Source organism: Fusarium oxysporum, chromosome 9, assembly GCF_000149955.1.
Source record: "Fusarium oxysporum f. sp. lycopersici 4287 chromosome 9, whole genome shotgun sequence".
In the NCBI taxonomy this organism is placed as follows: domain Eukaryota; kingdom Fungi; phylum Ascomycota; class Sordariomycetes; order Hypocreales; family Nectriaceae; genus Fusarium; species Fusarium oxysporum.
Genome location: NC_030994.1, coordinates 2,858,789 through 2,873,561, shown reverse-complemented (window position 1 = coordinate 2,873,561; position 14,773 = coordinate 2,858,789). Strand labels below are relative to the sequence as shown.

At 50.3% G+C, this 14,773-nt stretch overlaps 5 protein-coding genes across 7 annotated transcripts; 1 reads left to right on the top strand and 4 right to left on the bottom strand.

Moving 5' to 3' along the window:
* Positions 1-35: 35 nt before the first annotated feature.
* Positions 36-4,415, bottom strand: FOXG_12917 (uncharacterized protein; the record flags this gene model as incomplete). Its single annotated transcript, XM_018392860.1, has 3 exons — positions 36-368; positions 410-1,006; positions 1,056-4,415. The coding sequence occupies 3 exons, from the start codon at positions 4,413-4,415 to the stop codon at positions 36-38; spliced, it is 4,290 nt and encodes a 1,429-aa protein (XP_018251457.1).
* A 427-nt stretch (positions 4,416-4,842) lies between these two features.
* Positions 4,843-5,955, bottom strand: FOXG_20813 (uncharacterized protein). Its single transcript, XM_018401121.1, has 3 exons — positions 5,389-5,955; positions 5,236-5,335; positions 4,843-5,185 (listed from the first exon to the last, which is right to left on the bottom strand). The coding sequence occupies exons 1-3, from the start codon at positions 5,666-5,668 to the stop codon at positions 5,155-5,157; spliced, it is 411 nt and encodes a 136-aa protein (XP_018251456.1). The 5' UTR covers positions 5,669-5,955; the 3' UTR covers positions 4,843-5,154.
* Positions 5,956-6,042: 87 nt separating this feature from the next.
* FOXG_12916 (uncharacterized protein) lies at positions 6,043-7,750 on the bottom strand. Of its 2 annotated transcripts, XM_018392858.1 has the most exons (3): positions 6,789-7,750; positions 6,462-6,736; positions 6,043-6,408 (listed from the first exon to the last, which is right to left on the bottom strand). In XM_018392858.1, exons 1-3 carry the CDS (start codon positions 7,028-7,030, stop codon positions 6,311-6,313), a joined length of 615 nt encoding a protein of 204 aa, XP_018251454.1. In that variant the 5' UTR covers positions 7,031-7,750; the 3' UTR covers positions 6,043-6,310. The 2 variants fall into 2 exon arrangements, with proteins under 2 accessions (XP_018251454.1, XP_018251455.1); XM_018392859.1 differs by having other exon boundaries at positions 6,099-6,736; positions 6,789-7,594.
* A 40-nt stretch (positions 7,751-7,790) lies between these two features.
* Positions 7,791-10,744, bottom strand: FOXG_12915 (arginase). Of its 2 annotated transcripts, XM_018392857.1 has the most exons (3): positions 9,413-10,514; positions 8,337-9,330; positions 7,791-8,290 (listed from the first exon to the last, which is right to left on the bottom strand). In XM_018392857.1, the coding sequence occupies exons 2-3, from the start codon at positions 9,002-9,004 to the stop codon at positions 7,981-7,983; spliced, it is 978 nt and encodes a 325-aa protein (XP_018251453.1). In that variant the 5' UTR covers positions 9,005-9,330; positions 9,413-10,514; the 3' UTR covers positions 7,791-7,980. The 2 variants fall into 2 exon arrangements, with proteins under 2 accessions (XP_018251453.1, XP_018251452.1); XM_018392856.1 differs by having other exon boundaries at positions 8,337-10,744.
* A 1,360-nt stretch (positions 10,745-12,104) lies between these two features.
* Positions 12,105-14,773, top strand: FOXG_12914 (uncharacterized protein). Its single transcript, XM_018392855.1, has 3 exons — positions 12,105-12,854; positions 12,902-13,499; positions 13,547-14,773. The coding sequence occupies exons 1-3, from the start codon at positions 12,651-12,653 to the stop codon at positions 14,743-14,745; spliced, it is 2,001 nt and encodes a 666-aa protein (XP_018251451.1). The 5' UTR covers positions 12,105-12,650; the 3' UTR covers positions 14,746-14,773.

The window sequence follows — 14,773 nt, the reverse complement described above, 5'->3', positions numbered from 1 at the left end:
AATACTCCATGTCCCGCAGTCTAAACAACCACCTGTTATCGTTCGCAGCGCTGTTGTTCTCTTCGCTCAGCGCAGCCATGTCGCGGAGCCCTAAGCCACCCGCTGAAGAGCCGGGTAGTGCGGTGGTGGTGTGTGCGCGCGTAACGGTTGAGCGGGATTTGGAACGGCTTGTGCGTTGGTCGTTGGGACCGCGCGGGATGGAGGGTGATGGGGAGTGAGGAACTAACTCGGTGCTGGAGTATGAGGCTCGCGCGCGCACGTCGTTTGCGGTGCGGAGAGTGGCGTTTTCGACTTTGAGTTGGCGATATGCTTCTTCGAGGCGGGAGTACCTTGCGTCGTGGCTGAGGGATCCTGAAGCGACCGAGTTTCTAACCATGGTTTCAAGACGGTCCAGTTTCTTGGTGCGCACCTCGAGGTTGGACTCGAGGGTTTGATACTCCCTGTGGAGATCGCGCTCGACGGATTTGATGCGCACTTCGAAGGAGCCGATCATGTTCTCGATGGCTTTGACGGCGGCCATGAGGTTCTTGGTGAAGCTGGGGAGGCGGTTGGCGATGACTTCGATTGAGGGGAGGACTTGGCGGTCGATGAGAGAGTTGCCGTGGACCCATTCCCTTCCGCATAATTTACTGAGCTTGTGCCAAAGCTGGAGGAGAAGTTCATTACGCTCCTGTAGCTGATCACGCATCGACTGTTCAAGTTGTGCGATCCTCCTGCGATCCTGACTCTTGTTTGTCTCGAGCTCAGCGATGCGAACATCTTGACTGCTTGCAGTACGGGTAAGGTGCTGATGAGACTTCTGGAACGTGTCGTACTGCGATTTGGTATTGCGGTGGGCAATGCGCTCCTTGTCGAGTAACTCGGCAAGTTTGCGACTCTCAAGGGCATGCGACTCGAGTAGTGAATCGCGCATCTTGATGATACGATCTTTCTCCACAAGAGCTGCCTTGCTGGCATCCAGATCGCGGATCGTATTCTCAAGCTCCCGCTGTAACTTGGCGATGGACTAAACCCGTTAGCTTCCGTTGTATCCCCACAATCATGAGACAACTCACCTTGAGGAGCGAAGAGCGGGTACCGTTGAGGTCACCCAGAGCTTCACGAAGATTATTCTCGAGCTCCATCAACCTCTCCTTCCACTCTGTCGCCTCAACCTCCCTCGACGTCAAGTTCTTACGCAGACGACGAGCCTCATCCTTGGCCGCTGATGCTTCCCGATTGAGCTCGTTGACAAACTGCTGAACCTCCTCCTTCTCCTGGTCCGCCACGATTTCTCGCTGGTGTCGCTCTTGTTGGAGACGGTTCTCCAATTCCTTGACCCGTTCCTTTTCTTCGCGGATGCTCTGCTCGGCATTGGCCATCGCAGCTTCGAGATCACCGATGCGTATCTTGTCGGTCTCTTGCTCTTCCCGTAAGAATGCAATCTCCCCCTGTGAAGACTCTTGCTGTACCGAAAGTCGCTGGTTCTTGTCGTTCGCCTCCATGAGCTTCTGCTCCAGCTCTTCAAGCTCCTTGTTCGACGAGTCCAATTCCTGCTCGAGCTGTTGGATGCGCCGCAATTTGTTCTCCTGGTCGTCTTCAAGTCGTATCAAGGCTTCGCTCATCTTGCGCATCTCTTCCTGCAAGGCGTCAAAGTTTTCTGAGCGGTCCTGTAGATCTGCTTGTACTCGTTGCATCTCCTCGGCTTGTTGATCGGCCTCTGACTCCAACGCGTCAATCTCCTCTTGAGCCTCTTTCCGTAGCGCTTCAAATTCGCTCTCCATCTCGTTCTGCTCACGGAGAGCTTCGTCGCGTTCAGATTGTAAGGCAACAAGATCGTTCATCGCATTGTTGAGGTCCTCTTGTAGAGTCATCGCTGCTTCTTCAGCTTGTCGCTTGTCGCCAATAGCAGTCTCAAAGTCTTCCATGCAAATCTCAAGCTCGCGTTGCAACTCTTGATTCTGCAACTTGACTTCACTGAGTTTGTCGCGCATCTCGTTCATCTTGTTCTCGAGTTCTTCACGGTCGGCTTCCTCCTCAATTTGCGTCCGAGTCTTCATGCTACCCCGCGATTGGGGTCTCTCCATACCACCAACCTGTGAAGCCGATCGCTCGAGAAGACTGTCAATTGTTGAAGGGGCAGGCCGACCTCGTCGCTGAGCCATCTTGAGATCCTCAATCTCCTGGTAGAGGCGCTCCTTTTCGCGGTTCCTCGAAGTCAGCATGGATGTCTGCGCACCGACCTCGCGTCTTAGTTCGGCATTCTCATGACGTAGCTGCTCACTCTCGCGACGCAGCTCATCAACGAGTGTGGTCGCAGCACTGAAATTGCCATTTGAGCTCTCCATGTCGCCTGAAAGGCCAGAGACGGGTCGACCTGGTGATACATTGCCGTCGCGATGTTTCTTGGTGATGTTGTAAATGTTTGTCGTGTGGTGTAAGCCTCCCCCGCTAGTCAGGCTAGACATGTCCTGCTTTAGCTTGAACACCTCCTCCCGTAGTCTCTTATTCTCGTCATCGGCTTGTTCTCTGCGCGCAGTCTCTTGCTCCAGGAGATCCTTCCACACATCGGCCTCTTCTTGTCGCTCCATATTTTCGCTAGTTCGCTCGCCAAGAGATCTGACGATATCCGCAAACTTTCGTCGCTCATTCTCCTTGGTTAAACTTTCCGACCGTAGGCGCTCAATCTCAGTGGCATACTCCTCAACCCTCTCGCGCAAAAAGATGAGCTCTTCTTCTCGCTCTTCATCTCCCATTCGGGCCGTTTGGTCTGTCGATGATGCACCACTGTGCGCTGTGCTTGGTCGTTCTCCCTCATCTCGGACTTGCTTCTCCAATTCTTTGACTCGCCTCCGCAAAACCTTGTTGTCACGTTGGAGTACCGCAAGACCAGTCTTAAGATCGACGTTTTCCGAGATCATTTCCTTGATACCCTCTTCCGACAGCTTGTCAAGGCGATCGCTCAAGAACATAACTTTGAGCTTAAGATCGAAGTTTTCCTTTGACAGCCTCTCAATCGTACTGCTCTGTTCTTTGAGCGTCAAGTTCTTGCCCGATCGGGCAGTATTGACGGAACCCATGGTGATTGAGGAATGTTTCCGGGGTGTTTCGAGTCCACCCTTGTACTTGTACTCCTTGGCCAAAGATTCGGGTACCTGGACGTTTCTAACATGTCGCGCGATGACCGTATCCGTAGGCGCTGTAGTGAACCCTTCCTTAGAGGGCTTCGGTGTCTCTAGCAAATCTTGTCGCGGCCGTTCGGGACTATCGACTTCGTGAAGCGGTTCGAGTTGCGGTAATGAAGTGTCAGTGTAATCCTCAGCGCCAAATGCCGATCCAACACTACCCATGCTTCCTATGCTGATGGATCGTAGCATCGGATTGCTGGGATTTCGTAGCATTCCAATTGCGGGAACTGCACCGCCAGACTGCAAAGCGTAATCGGTACCAAGACCAACGGTCATATCGCTGCCTTCGTGAGACTCGGGATTCGTAGCAAATGAGGATGTCGACGATCGCTGACTTCCAAAACGACTGCGCAAATATTTTGGTCGTCGGCTTCGAAGCGATTGACCAGGGGTGCTGCCCGCATCGACCTTTTCGGACAAGGAATGGGTTCTCGATAAAGGGGCCTCGTTATCGCCAGCGCTAGATACCTGTGAGCTCTCCTGTTCCGTGTCGTCCTTTTCGCTCTCGTCGTAACTTGTGTTGCGATTGTCAGGTTGACTCGCCATGCTAACGGCGCGCGAAATAGTTCTTCGTGTTGCAGCTGCAGTCGGTGACGAAAAGTTCTCAAAGCCGGAAGTATTCGTGCTCGCGACAGTTACATCGTGATCCTCTTCTTCTTCTTGATGTCGCTGCAGAGGTTGAGGCGCAGGCTTTTTTGTCGGCGAATCGAATTGGTACGTGTCGTCGACGCCGCCCTCCTGGTTCGTGGATGCAGTTGGAATGGGCGACAAGGCGGGCAAGAAGCTAGACTCCACGTCCCTCAAGTGGCGTCTAACGTCCTCCTCAGTCAAAGAATCGTCATGTCCCCGTGTGACATCGACGGAAATAGGGTCGAAGTAGCTGGTTTCAGGGGCAGAGTGACCAGGCAGGTGCAGCATCGAGTCTTCGTGGCTTGTGGGGGGATTGCTGGTACTCTGGGGATTTGTCCGGGTCTGAGATTTTGCGTGCGTATCATCAACGGTTATCGCAATGTCGTGTGGAGATGTCGCTGTGGTTGGGTTTGCTGGCTGGGCTTGCGACGTGTCGGCGGCTGTATCGTCAGTCATCTCTGATGTCTCAGTGGCCTCGTTGTGGTCCAGATCATCGCTGCCAGTGTGTGAGACGCGATGGGCCGTCTGTGGACGCGAACCGTCGTTGGTGCCGCTCGGACTTGGGCTGGGAGCCTGAGCCTTTGGGCTCTGGCTGTTTTCTCGCTCATCGTTGGCCATGATGCATTGCGGCGACCGCTATGCGAGGCAGCTGTGGTGTGCTGTGCTGGTGGTTTTTGATTGATGCAGATGCGAATGTGGATGGAGATTGTCGGGTATTGAATGGGGATGCTGAATGTTATGTCTTTCTGGGCATCGCCCGCCATAAGCTCTCACTAAAGAGAAAACCTGACTGCGCTAAAGTCCATCCCTTCAGGGCGCCGTTGATGGTGTATCGTTTCAGCCAATCAGAATCTGTGTCGTTCCCCCTGCGCTGGTTGTTTAGCGGCGGTTGGAGGGGAAATAGCGGGGCTGATCCATGTGGTCGAATTGAAGCTTGGCTCGTTGCTTGGGACAACCTGCCAGCGCTTTATGCATCAGTCGAGAGTTCAATGACAGTGATACTCGAATTCACAGCGAAGCCTCGTCATGGACGCGAAGATACGAGGTGATTAACACTTTTGATTCAACCTGAGACAGTAAACTTGCTTCTGATCGTTAGATCGCAGGTTGAAACAAGGGTTTGAGTTGGAGAAGAGGACTAAATTTCTAAGCGAGTAAGCATTTCGTATCGAAGTGAAACAATCCCTCAGATTCGTTTATTTTGTGGATTGATGATTCGCAGGAGTTTGATCTACGATGCTCCATGATGGTGATTAACGTTAACCTTGGATGTCACTCTAGACCCATTGAATTGAAGTAATTATGTCATATTAATTCATGCTCACTATTTGAGCTTCCATCATTAAATATTATCCCTCTAGTTAGAGATCTTGGGGTCGACCTTGTTGCTGGAGATTGTCAGCCACAGTTTCAAGCCACAAGGACAAAAGCCACTTACCCAGTTGACTTCTCGTACTGGCTGCGGGCAAAGTCGGTGGCCTTCTCCTGGTTGTCGCGGGAGATGTTCACACCGACCTTCTTGTTGAGGAAATCAACACCTATGAATGTCAGTGATTTGTCAAGGTCCATGAGATATTTGAAGGGCATGTACCCTTATCGACGTAGTCCTCCTGGTTGTTGCTGCCGCTCTTGGAGGCATCACCAGACTTGGAGCCACCAGACATAGCGTTCTTGACGAAATCCATTGTGAGTCGAGTGTGTTGATTTGGGTTGTAGATGTAAGTGAAGTAGTTTAATGTGATAATGAACTCAATCAAGCAGCGACATTCCGTCCTTCTTATACCTCTCAAGCCGCAGCTAATAATAACGAACCATTTCCAACTTTGTTCAAGTCTCCTTACAGAATGGAGAAATAAGACCGGCAGATCCATTCGATCTCACCAAAGGTGCCAACATCTGCATCCCCCCCCTCTTTCGTCATCTCCCACTTTACAGGGGTTCTACCTACGTCACTTCAGACCCTGAGTTACCAAGACCTGTTCCCAATCTCACGGCACGAATTGCCGATGCTGATTCTAATTCCGGTATGTGACTCTGGACATTTCATCATGGCTGTTTCGGACATGGGAAGCTTCTTGGTTGATTGTCGCGATGCTTTCCTGGTGAGGGGTAAGTAAACCTTGGTCGAGGCCTTGACAAGAAGCTGGCTGAGCTAGTGACACCGCCGTGCAATGGGAGCTGAAAAGATAACAGGAGGGCTAATGAGGATCGAGCAAAGCGTCGGGGGTCGAAGGGTCCAGAGCTTCTCTCAGTTAGCTTGAAGATTGAGGGAGCCAGCATGTGATGGTCCCTTGGAGGTCATTTGATGATGTGCATACTGTAGTACCAATTAATGATCTCGTCTATACTATTCCGATAGAATGCCTGTAAATGCCCCATGTTCTGTTCAATCCAACTCCATCCAATGCAAACAAACATATTATAACAATCATGCAACTCCAGGCTTCATGCCATGCTTCGTAACTTCGTCATTAATCCAATTATCCCCTCTCTGTATTTCCCTCATTTACTGGTTATGAGTTGACAAAGACTTGGTACGCCATGATCATAACCCAGACGAAGAAGACAGTACCAGTTAGAGCCATCGCAAAGACAAGCTGCCATGATTGACCTGCACCAGTTAGCAATTGCATTTCAACTTGCACCATGAGAATAAAAACGTACAGATATTTCGTTGTTGGAGCCACGCCATCGTCGCCATGCTCGTGCCCTTGGGATTCTTTCCAAAGACTTGAACATCGCACACGCTCTGAATAGATCCATCCGGTCCAAATAACTGTATCGCTACGACGACAAGACCAACGAGCCAGAGTATAAAGAACATGAAACCGCCGACCATTACGATGGCGGGGAGGAGGCGTCGTTGGGCGATGAGCCAGAAAATACCGAGAATAAAGAGAATCGAGAGTGAACCGACGGTGATGAAGTAGGGAAAGTACCTGAAGACGTTAATAACCCATCTCTCAATAAACAGTGCAATGGGAGACGTACCATGGAATTCCAAGCTCAAGTTGAGTCTGGATCTGTATAAATGTCGCGAACACGCCAATGATGCTCGTCGACGCGAGGAGGATAACAAAGATCCAGAAATTCAATTGGAGAGGAGGCCAGTTGTATGTTCGAACATGTGTAGATGGCGGAGGCCCATCGTAGGTCATTGACGATCGTGTGAAGCTCGTTCCAGTCCATCCCGTAGTGCCGGTCAAACCGGTAACCGTTGATTTGGCGACCATTTTGTCGTTTTGGTTCTATAAACCAAGCGTGAATAAGAAGCTCAATTTGTCGTCCAAGTCGTCAAGATATAGTATAAGTCGTCGAATGCCCAAGAATCACGCGTCGCTGGTGTTCTTCCCACAATGCCAAAAAGACTGCCACGTCGCAGAACAGCCCCGCCGATCGGCGACCAGTGAATCCAGCGTCGCCTTAAGGAACCTCAACTCGATTCCTAGCGAAGATAGTTTGGATGCCTCAAAATGAAGCGCTGCGTTGATGCCTCACGCGTTATATCTCTCGTCGAAGGGATTCTCGGTGTTTTTTGCGCGTCCCGTTGGATCGGGGATTTCAGGTGTGGAGATTGTGCTGCGTTGGCTGGGGATCTGGCGTCGGGTTGAGATGCCAAGAGGTACCAATTGAGGCCTCTTATCAGGTATTAATCCCACGATAGCGATTAATGTCTTGGTGTTTCGATACTCATGAAGAGAGGAAAAGCAAAAGAAAGTTAAAAAGGACAAAAGTCAACAAGACAGGGGATGAAAATGTTCTATCCAATTGAGGTCAAGTGTGAAATTACAACAAAGCGTTTTTGGGTGAGGCTTCTGGTAGAGGGGGTTGGTTGGTGGCTGGGATGCGACGCAACAGGGGATGATGACGCTGCGATGGCCTCTGAATGGTTACACGTCAAAAGAGAAGATCCGTTTTCCAGCCTTTGTGATGAATTCTTTACGATTGATCAGAAGATCGAAGAAATTATTTGTTCTTGTCTCAGTACCGAATGTGCCGGAATTGAACGTAAAGTTAATAGTGGTTTCATGTGGTAGGCATCAAGTCCCGAGGAAAGAAAGACATTTTATTTCGAGAGTGATCTCGCAGCGCTTGTATGTACCTATGCATATGCACCGACCCAATTCCATTCATTCAACTCAAGGATATCATCAATCATCTCACAAACACCCCCAATTTACATTTACAAAAGAGTCTCGCCAAGAGCACACCGCACCAGTGAGCATCCAGCGTGGATTGTGTTCTGCTCAGCTTGCTTACCATCTGCGAGCTGAGGGTTGACCTCGACGAGATCAATGGCGACAAGGTTACCTGTCTCGTGCACGCTCTCGCAGATGAAATCTCCCTCGCGGAGAGTCAGACCGCCGCGGACGGGTGTGCCGGTGCTGGGTGCCCACATGGGGTCGAGGGCATCGACGTCGAAGGATAGATGGATGGGGGTGTCGTTTCCGATGTGAGCGAGGGCCATCTCGACAACGCGGCCGATACCATGTCTGCAGATGTCAGTAATGCTCATGGTCATCAGAGTGAGAAACTTACCGGTCAACATCGTGCATGCTAAAAGCCTTAATGCCATGCTCACGGAGAATCTTCTTCTCGCCAACATCAACAGATCGAAGACCAATGTAAACCAACTTCTTAACGCTCAAGCGCATATCATCCTCGAGCCAGCCAAAGTACTCCTCGTTGTCCTCCTTAGCAAGACCAGTCAAGAAAGCAACAGGCATGCCGTGAATGTTTCCGCTGTCGCTGCTCTCAGGAGTGTTGATGTCCGCATGCGCATCGACCCAGATGACAGCAATCTCACGGTTCAGCCTCTCCCGCGTAGCCTTCGCAGTACCAGCAATAGTACCGATAGCAATGCTGTGATCACCGCCGAGGGTGAGGGTCATGCGGCCCTCGCGCGAGTGCTCGTATGTGTGCGATGCGATCTTGCGGGTCACGGCAGAAGCATGACGGGGCTTCTTCATGCCGCGGTAGTCAGGGTCAGAGGAGGGGATGAGGTCCTCGAACTGCTGGACGGACTCGTCGCCGAAGAGCTTGTAGCCGAGCTCGTCGCGGATCTCGGTCAGGAGACCGGACTCGATGAGGGCGGCGGGACCGATGTCGACGCCGGCTTTGGGCTGGCCGCCGGAGAAACCGACGGCGACGACGCCGACTTCATCGGGCTTGGAGAGGAAGCGGCTGTTGACGAGACCGGTGTTCATGATGGGCGGAATGTGGGGGGTGACGTAGAGGTGTGTGATAAGATAAGAGGAAGTGAAGTGAAGATAAGAAGTGAAGTTAAGTTAAGGTAGAGATGAAGTTGGGTTGAGTTGAGTTTGAGAAGAGACTGAGTAGAAAGAGATGGGAACAAGCCCCCATTTGTATTCGGAGGTCAATGGCATTTCTTATTCTCTCTCGGCCTCTTTGAACCCTCTCATGGCTGCAATCGGCCGGCGGCACAGACACACTTCTCGCTCTCCCAAGACAATTGAATATGGATAAGGTAATAGCGTCGGTTTCGGGCGGGCGCGGGGGTTTCTCTTACACTCTTCGAAGGTTATCAACAGCCTGCCACTGGCACATGTCAAGGGTCATAAGACAACCCTTTCGAGTCTAGACGAGATACATACATACAGATACAGATGCTGTGATCCTGTTGGTCCCGCTGATCTGGGTTTCTCTTACGCACATCTTCTCCAGTTTTTCGCTCGCTATGTGTCCATTCAATTCCCGTCTGCTCCAAAATCCCCGATTCCCCAATTTGAACAGGTCTCCTCCACTTTGAGTCAAGTGCCGACGATATATATCCTATGTTTTTCGCCTTGTCCAATACCTCTATACCTTTATCCAAAAGACATTCTTCATTTCATTGTCTCTGGTGTTCTTTGCCGCCGGCCATGGACGTGGGATGCACCGCTTACAGCCGTAGATAGCCTCTATTGATCTTATGTAATGTTAGGTAATACCTCTTGCGTATGCCATGGTCGTGGTCGGCACTCTTTACCCCTAAGTTACTAGCTGTGTTTTCGACGGAGGAGTCGGCGCATAAGAGTCGCGGGTCTGCCTTCCCCTAAGTTACTAGCTGTCTCTGCAACTTTCCCCTAAGTTACTAGCTTTCTGGAGTTTGGAGGAGTTTGTCTCTGTTTTTCTGTCCCACGCTCCAGCGCCCGCAAGACTTTGTTCATGGTTGGGGCTTGTTATCAAGACCCAGAAATGGACCGACGTGACCCGGTTGAGATGGAACTTTTTACGCAAGACACGAGGTCGTAGACCGATTTTACGCCGACGACGAGGATTCGAGAGGACATGATGCTGTCAACAATCATTGAGTGAGGCCGGTTTATTTCCTTGAGCTGGGGAAGCTCCGGAGCCGCACCTTTTTACCCCACCACTAACAATTCTCACTGAAGCTGGCGATGATCTCGACGCTTTGTTCTCGACAGACCGCAACTCGCACATTCAGTAAAAAACTCGGAGGTTCAGAAGCGAATGGATTGTCCGGCCTTGGCGACACAGAAAAGATCCTCACATGAGGAAACGCGGATCTCGAGACGGATACGGCAGGTCACAGAGGGATTTAATATTCTGGCAATTATTGGCGAAGTTGACAGATCACACTCTGTTGGACAAATGAGCCGGATAAGCAGCAGATTGGGGTAGGACAAAACACCGAGGTCATTCGCGATATTCTCCAACCCAGGCGAGCCAATGGACATGGTCATATCATGCACAGATCGTGAATCTACGGAAAAGAGCAATTGGACCTGGAATGAAGGACTGACGTAGGCTGACTCAGTAGATCAGCTGACTACCATTGGAAAATTCCATGACAGCTCGTATTCATGACATCGGGATTTTTAGACTCTCGATTGTTTCGGATGGGTTCTCCACTGGAAAAAGCTTAGCATCTTCATACCCTGAGTATTGGAGATGGAGGAATGTGTTGAATTGCTGGTTTTACGAGATGGGGTAGAGTTAACTACCGGTGTTGCTGTACTATGAACCGGCAGTCCGTCTGAGAGTGAGTTGTGCCAAGCCGTCAGCTTCGTGGTTTGCTTCTATTCTTGACTGAGGCGCAGGGTCCCGTGAATCTGACTCTGTTTGCAAATCTGTGTTGCAAACACTCACTCCAGAGTGTTTGTCAACATATTCAACTGGTGACAGCAAGATTGTGATAGCCAAACATTCAGCTGCTGTTACCTACGATCAGCATCAACAAACAACACTCGCCAGCAAATGCCCTCCTGTAACGGCATGTAAACAAACAGGCAAATTCTATATCCACTTGATCTCATCCAATATTCAATTCATCCATGGATCTTTAGGGGAGATCGCGTGCCCGGGAGCGGAGACTAGCAGCCACACCGTTCAGGGGCTCAATTCAAACCGCTGCATGCGCCGCCGGGAGGATGGGATTAGATCGAGTTTGTGCGGCTGAAATTAAAACTATTTGAAGAAACATAAAAAAGCTTGGCTATCAAAACGCCGTTGTGACTTTGTGAGGCATTGAGTGCTGCTTCCCGTGTGTACCTTGCAGCACGATAATTCAGTGGGACTTTGGATTGTAACTTGATTAATTGAAGCTAGAAGTGGACAGGCTCATTACCTGTTTTTTTTACAGTGAGGAATGATAATATTTATCGCTGATCTATCCAAGTTGCAAGTTGATGAGAGAATCCCTGTAGTTGTAATCAGAAACAGCTTTGACACGCGTCCCTTCATGGATCATATTCCAATGAAACTGTGCAACTCACATCAACCCGCTTTGTCCTCATCACAGGGAACGTTGCAAAGAGGACACTGTACTATCCCTCTCTCCCTTCAACATGTCTAACCTAATACATACTCTCAAGATGAGATTGGCTACTCTCTCTGAGACACCGAACACGTTTTCTCATCGCTTCACTTCCACAATGATTGCGGAATACAGAGAAACAGTGCGACCATAGAATACAGCTTGACGCGTGTAAAGCGTCTGATCGACCCCTGATTTATCCAAGTTTAATCCAAGATGCAACAGATTATGTGGATTTCTTTTATAGCGCCTACAGCACCTGGCACAGGTATTGATTACCCCCTGTAAGAAAAAAAATAAGAACCCCCGATGCAAGGACCCACAGAAACGTCCCCTACTCCAAAATCGCCCGCCCAAGCCCCTGAGTGCCTACTTACATTCACTAGTAGATTACAGTGTAGGGAGAGGTATCTGCCCGGCAGCTAAATTGGTGATCCCACATTTTAGGTTGGGCTAGTCTGAAGCTGGAGCTGTTCCTTGCTTGCTATTTGAGATCGCACGCAAATTGATTGCTGCAGCTCCTTTCAATTCTAACTACCTTGGACTAAACTCCTCCCTCATTCCATTCCAGCGATTCATGTTCCGTTTCATTCTCCTAAACCTCTCTTGTCTCTTCCACGACTAGAAAAAAACCTCACATCGACTCGGCGTGGATATCTTCTTTCTTCGAGATAACCCCCTTTATTTTGACAATCCTTGTCTGTCCAGTCTCTTCCTACTGTACAACCTTTAACCCACTCTCCCCACGTTTGAACACACTCCAGATATACCCAAAACGAACGACTTGGCATCTTCCGTTTCCGAACGGCCATACTCAGAGATCGATTAATCATGTGTTGAAAAGAGCCACTGCTATTTCACATCCTCAACGTTTTTTTCTTTTTCTTCGTCGTTAGTCTTACAAAAAACGTCGCCGTCTTCTTGCCCCGCGATCGACCTTTCTTCCACTACCGCATTCGTCATCCCTTTCGCCCTCTCGAAAACCCTGCGCATTCATTTTTCTGTCGCTGGCGTCAGATTTTGCGCTGTAATCGGCTACGATAATTCCTGTCGGATACTCGAATACCGACGACATGCCCAAGATGCTTGCGCCTGGGTTCAGGACACGGCGCAGCTCCTCCTTCATTCGATTCGGCGCCCTCGCTGCTCTCGTTCTCTTTGCGTTTTGGTCTTTTAGCAATCGCTCTCCTGCGCCGTCTCTCCTGCCGATACAGAAATCACAACCTGCTGCTGCTGATGGCGCTGATTCTTTTCCTGCGAAGGCAGCGGAGCAACCTGTATGTTTTAATTGTGCGGGCTTGGTGACACGTGCTAACTTGGGGAGTTCTCAAACAAACCTGTACAGGGCGCTCATCCGATTGACAAGCTCATTAACGACGGCGGAAAACGATACAAAGATATCCTGTCCAGAGAATCGCATACCCTTGAAGAAGCAGCCCAAGCGTACCGTAAACGCCGTGGTCGTCATCCCCCGCCAGGTTTCGACAAATGGTGGGATTTCGCCAAGCAGAACAACGCCATCGTGGTGGAAGAGTTCTGGGATCAGGTTTACCACGATATTGACCCGTTTTGGGGCGTTCCTCAACCTATTATCCGAAAAGAGGCGTACAGCTTTGAGATGTCGATCCACATTCGAAACGGCAAGGCTAATTCAACGAGTGATTGGTTCTGGACGTTGATCTGGCTTGATATGATTCGTTCCATTGAACATATGGTTCCTGATCTGGATATGCCGTTGAATGCGATGGACGAGCCCCGTCTTGTGGTGCCGTGGGAGGATATTGATGGGTACATGACCAAGGGCGCTGCGTCGCGGAGCCTTTGGCCTGCGAAGGAGGTTGTTTCGGAGTTTCAGAAGCTTCCTACTGCTGGGCGACATGATAGGGACGTCAGAATCCCTTTCAAGCGATGGGAAAAGACCAGTATGTCAACCAAAGAGTTTCATTTTGACGTTTGCTAACATTTACAGGCCCATACTGGCCAATCGCCCGTCGAGGATGTCCCCCAGACAGTCCAGCCCGCCAGGCCCCTCTAAAAGAGTCCTTCAACCATCCCCCCGAAATCGACATCTCCAACGCCGAGAAGCACTCTTTCGCAGGCTACGTCTCCAACTTTACACTATCGAGCGAAATCTGCCATCAACCGGACCTTCAGGGCCTAAACGGTCTTTTGATCAATCCCATCTCTGTTTCGTCTACAAAAGTTCTGTTTCCTATGTTTGGCGGCTCAAAACTCGCTATCAACAATGAGATTCTTCTCCCGCCGCCGATTTACTGGAAGGGAGAGGATCGCTTCACGGGCGGTGAGGATGATGTGGAGTGGCAGAATAAGGGGAACACTGTGGTCTGGCGCGGTGTCGCGACGGGAGGCAAGAATAAGCCTGAGAATTGGCGCGGTTTTCATCGTCATCGATTCGTCTCGATGCTGAACCAGACAAAGGTCTCGGCTGTTGAGCACAATAAGGAGAAGCCGGAGAATTTCGTCCTTCCGTCGGAGCAGTATAATCTTCACGCCCAAGCTGATGGTCGTCTTGGGGAGTGGGTCGGCGAGTGGTCTGAAGTAGGCTTCGTCGATCTCATGTGCTCGCCATCTGAAGAAGACGGCCGATGCTGGTACACGGATCATTACTTCGCCAAGGTTGACGGCATGGACATGCACGAGCAGTTCGACTACAAATACGTTCCCGATATCGATGGAAACTCCTTTTCTGGTCGTTACCTCGGCTTTCTCAACTCAACATCCCTACCCATAAAAGCAACGCTCTTCAGAGAGTGGCACGACAGTCGTCTCGTGCCGTGGGTGCACTTTGTCCCCATGGATAACAGATTCCAGGACTTTTACGGCATAATGGAGTATTTCAGGGGGTATGGAGAAACAAGTGGCCATGATAAGGCTGCGCAGCGAATTGCACTCGAGGGCAAGGAGTGGGCGAATAAAGTGTTGAGAAAAGAAGACATGCAGATTTATGTTCTGCGGCTGTTGTTGGAGTATGGGCGGGTCATTGCGGATGATAGGGATAAGATGGGGTGGGTTGATGATGCGCTCAAGGATCCGTCTATTGAGAAGACGTGGAAGCAAGTTGAAGATATGATATATCATTTGTGTGAAGTGGGCCTTGATTTGGTAGGCGGATGCGTTTTGCGTGGTTTTTTGTTTGTTTGTTTTTAAAGGTTTACCGCATGCATGTCGGTTTGCT

Coding starts and splice junctions, on each gene's coding strand:
- FOXG_20813 (XM_018401121.1), bottom strand. CDS start 5,668: ATGGATCTGCCGGTCTTATTTCTCCATTCTGTAAGGAGACTTGAACAA. Junction 5,336..5,388: donor GGAGGACTACGTCGATAAGG/GTACATGCCCTT, acceptor TGACATTCATAG/GTGTTGATTTCCTCAACAAG. Junction 5,186..5,235: donor CAGTACGAGAAGTCAACTGG/GTAAGTGGCTTT, acceptor GACAATCTCCAG/CAACAAGGTCGACCCCAAGA.
- FOXG_12916 (XM_018392858.1), bottom strand. CDS start 7,030: ATGGTCGCCAAATCAACGGTTACCGGTTTGACCGGCACTACGGGATGG. Junction 6,737..6,788: donor CTTGAGCTTGGAATTCCATG/GTACGTCTCCCA, acceptor TAACGTCTTCAG/GTACTTTCCCTACTTCATCA. Junction 6,409..6,461: donor GCTCCAACAACGAAATATCT/GTACGTTTTTAT, acceptor TAACTGGTGCAG/GTCAATCATGGCAGCTTGTC.
- FOXG_12915 (XM_018392856.1), bottom strand. CDS start 9,004: ATGAACACCGGTCTCGTCAACAGCCGCTTCCTCTCCAAGCCCGATGAA. Junction 8,291..8,336: donor AGCATGCACGATGTTGACCG/GTAAGTTTCTCA, acceptor TGACATCTGCAG/ACATGGTATCGGCCGCGTTG.
- FOXG_12914 (XM_018392855.1), top strand. CDS start 12,651: ATGCCCAAGATGCTTGCGCCTGGGTTCAGGACACGGCGCAGCTCCTCC. Junction 12,855..12,901: donor CGAAGGCAGCGGAGCAACCT/GTATGTTTTAAT, acceptor TAACTTGGGGAG/TTCTCAAACAAACCTGTACA. Junction 13,500..13,546: donor CAAGCGATGGGAAAAGACCA/GTATGTCAACCA, acceptor TAACATTTACAG/GCCCATACTGGCCAATCGCC.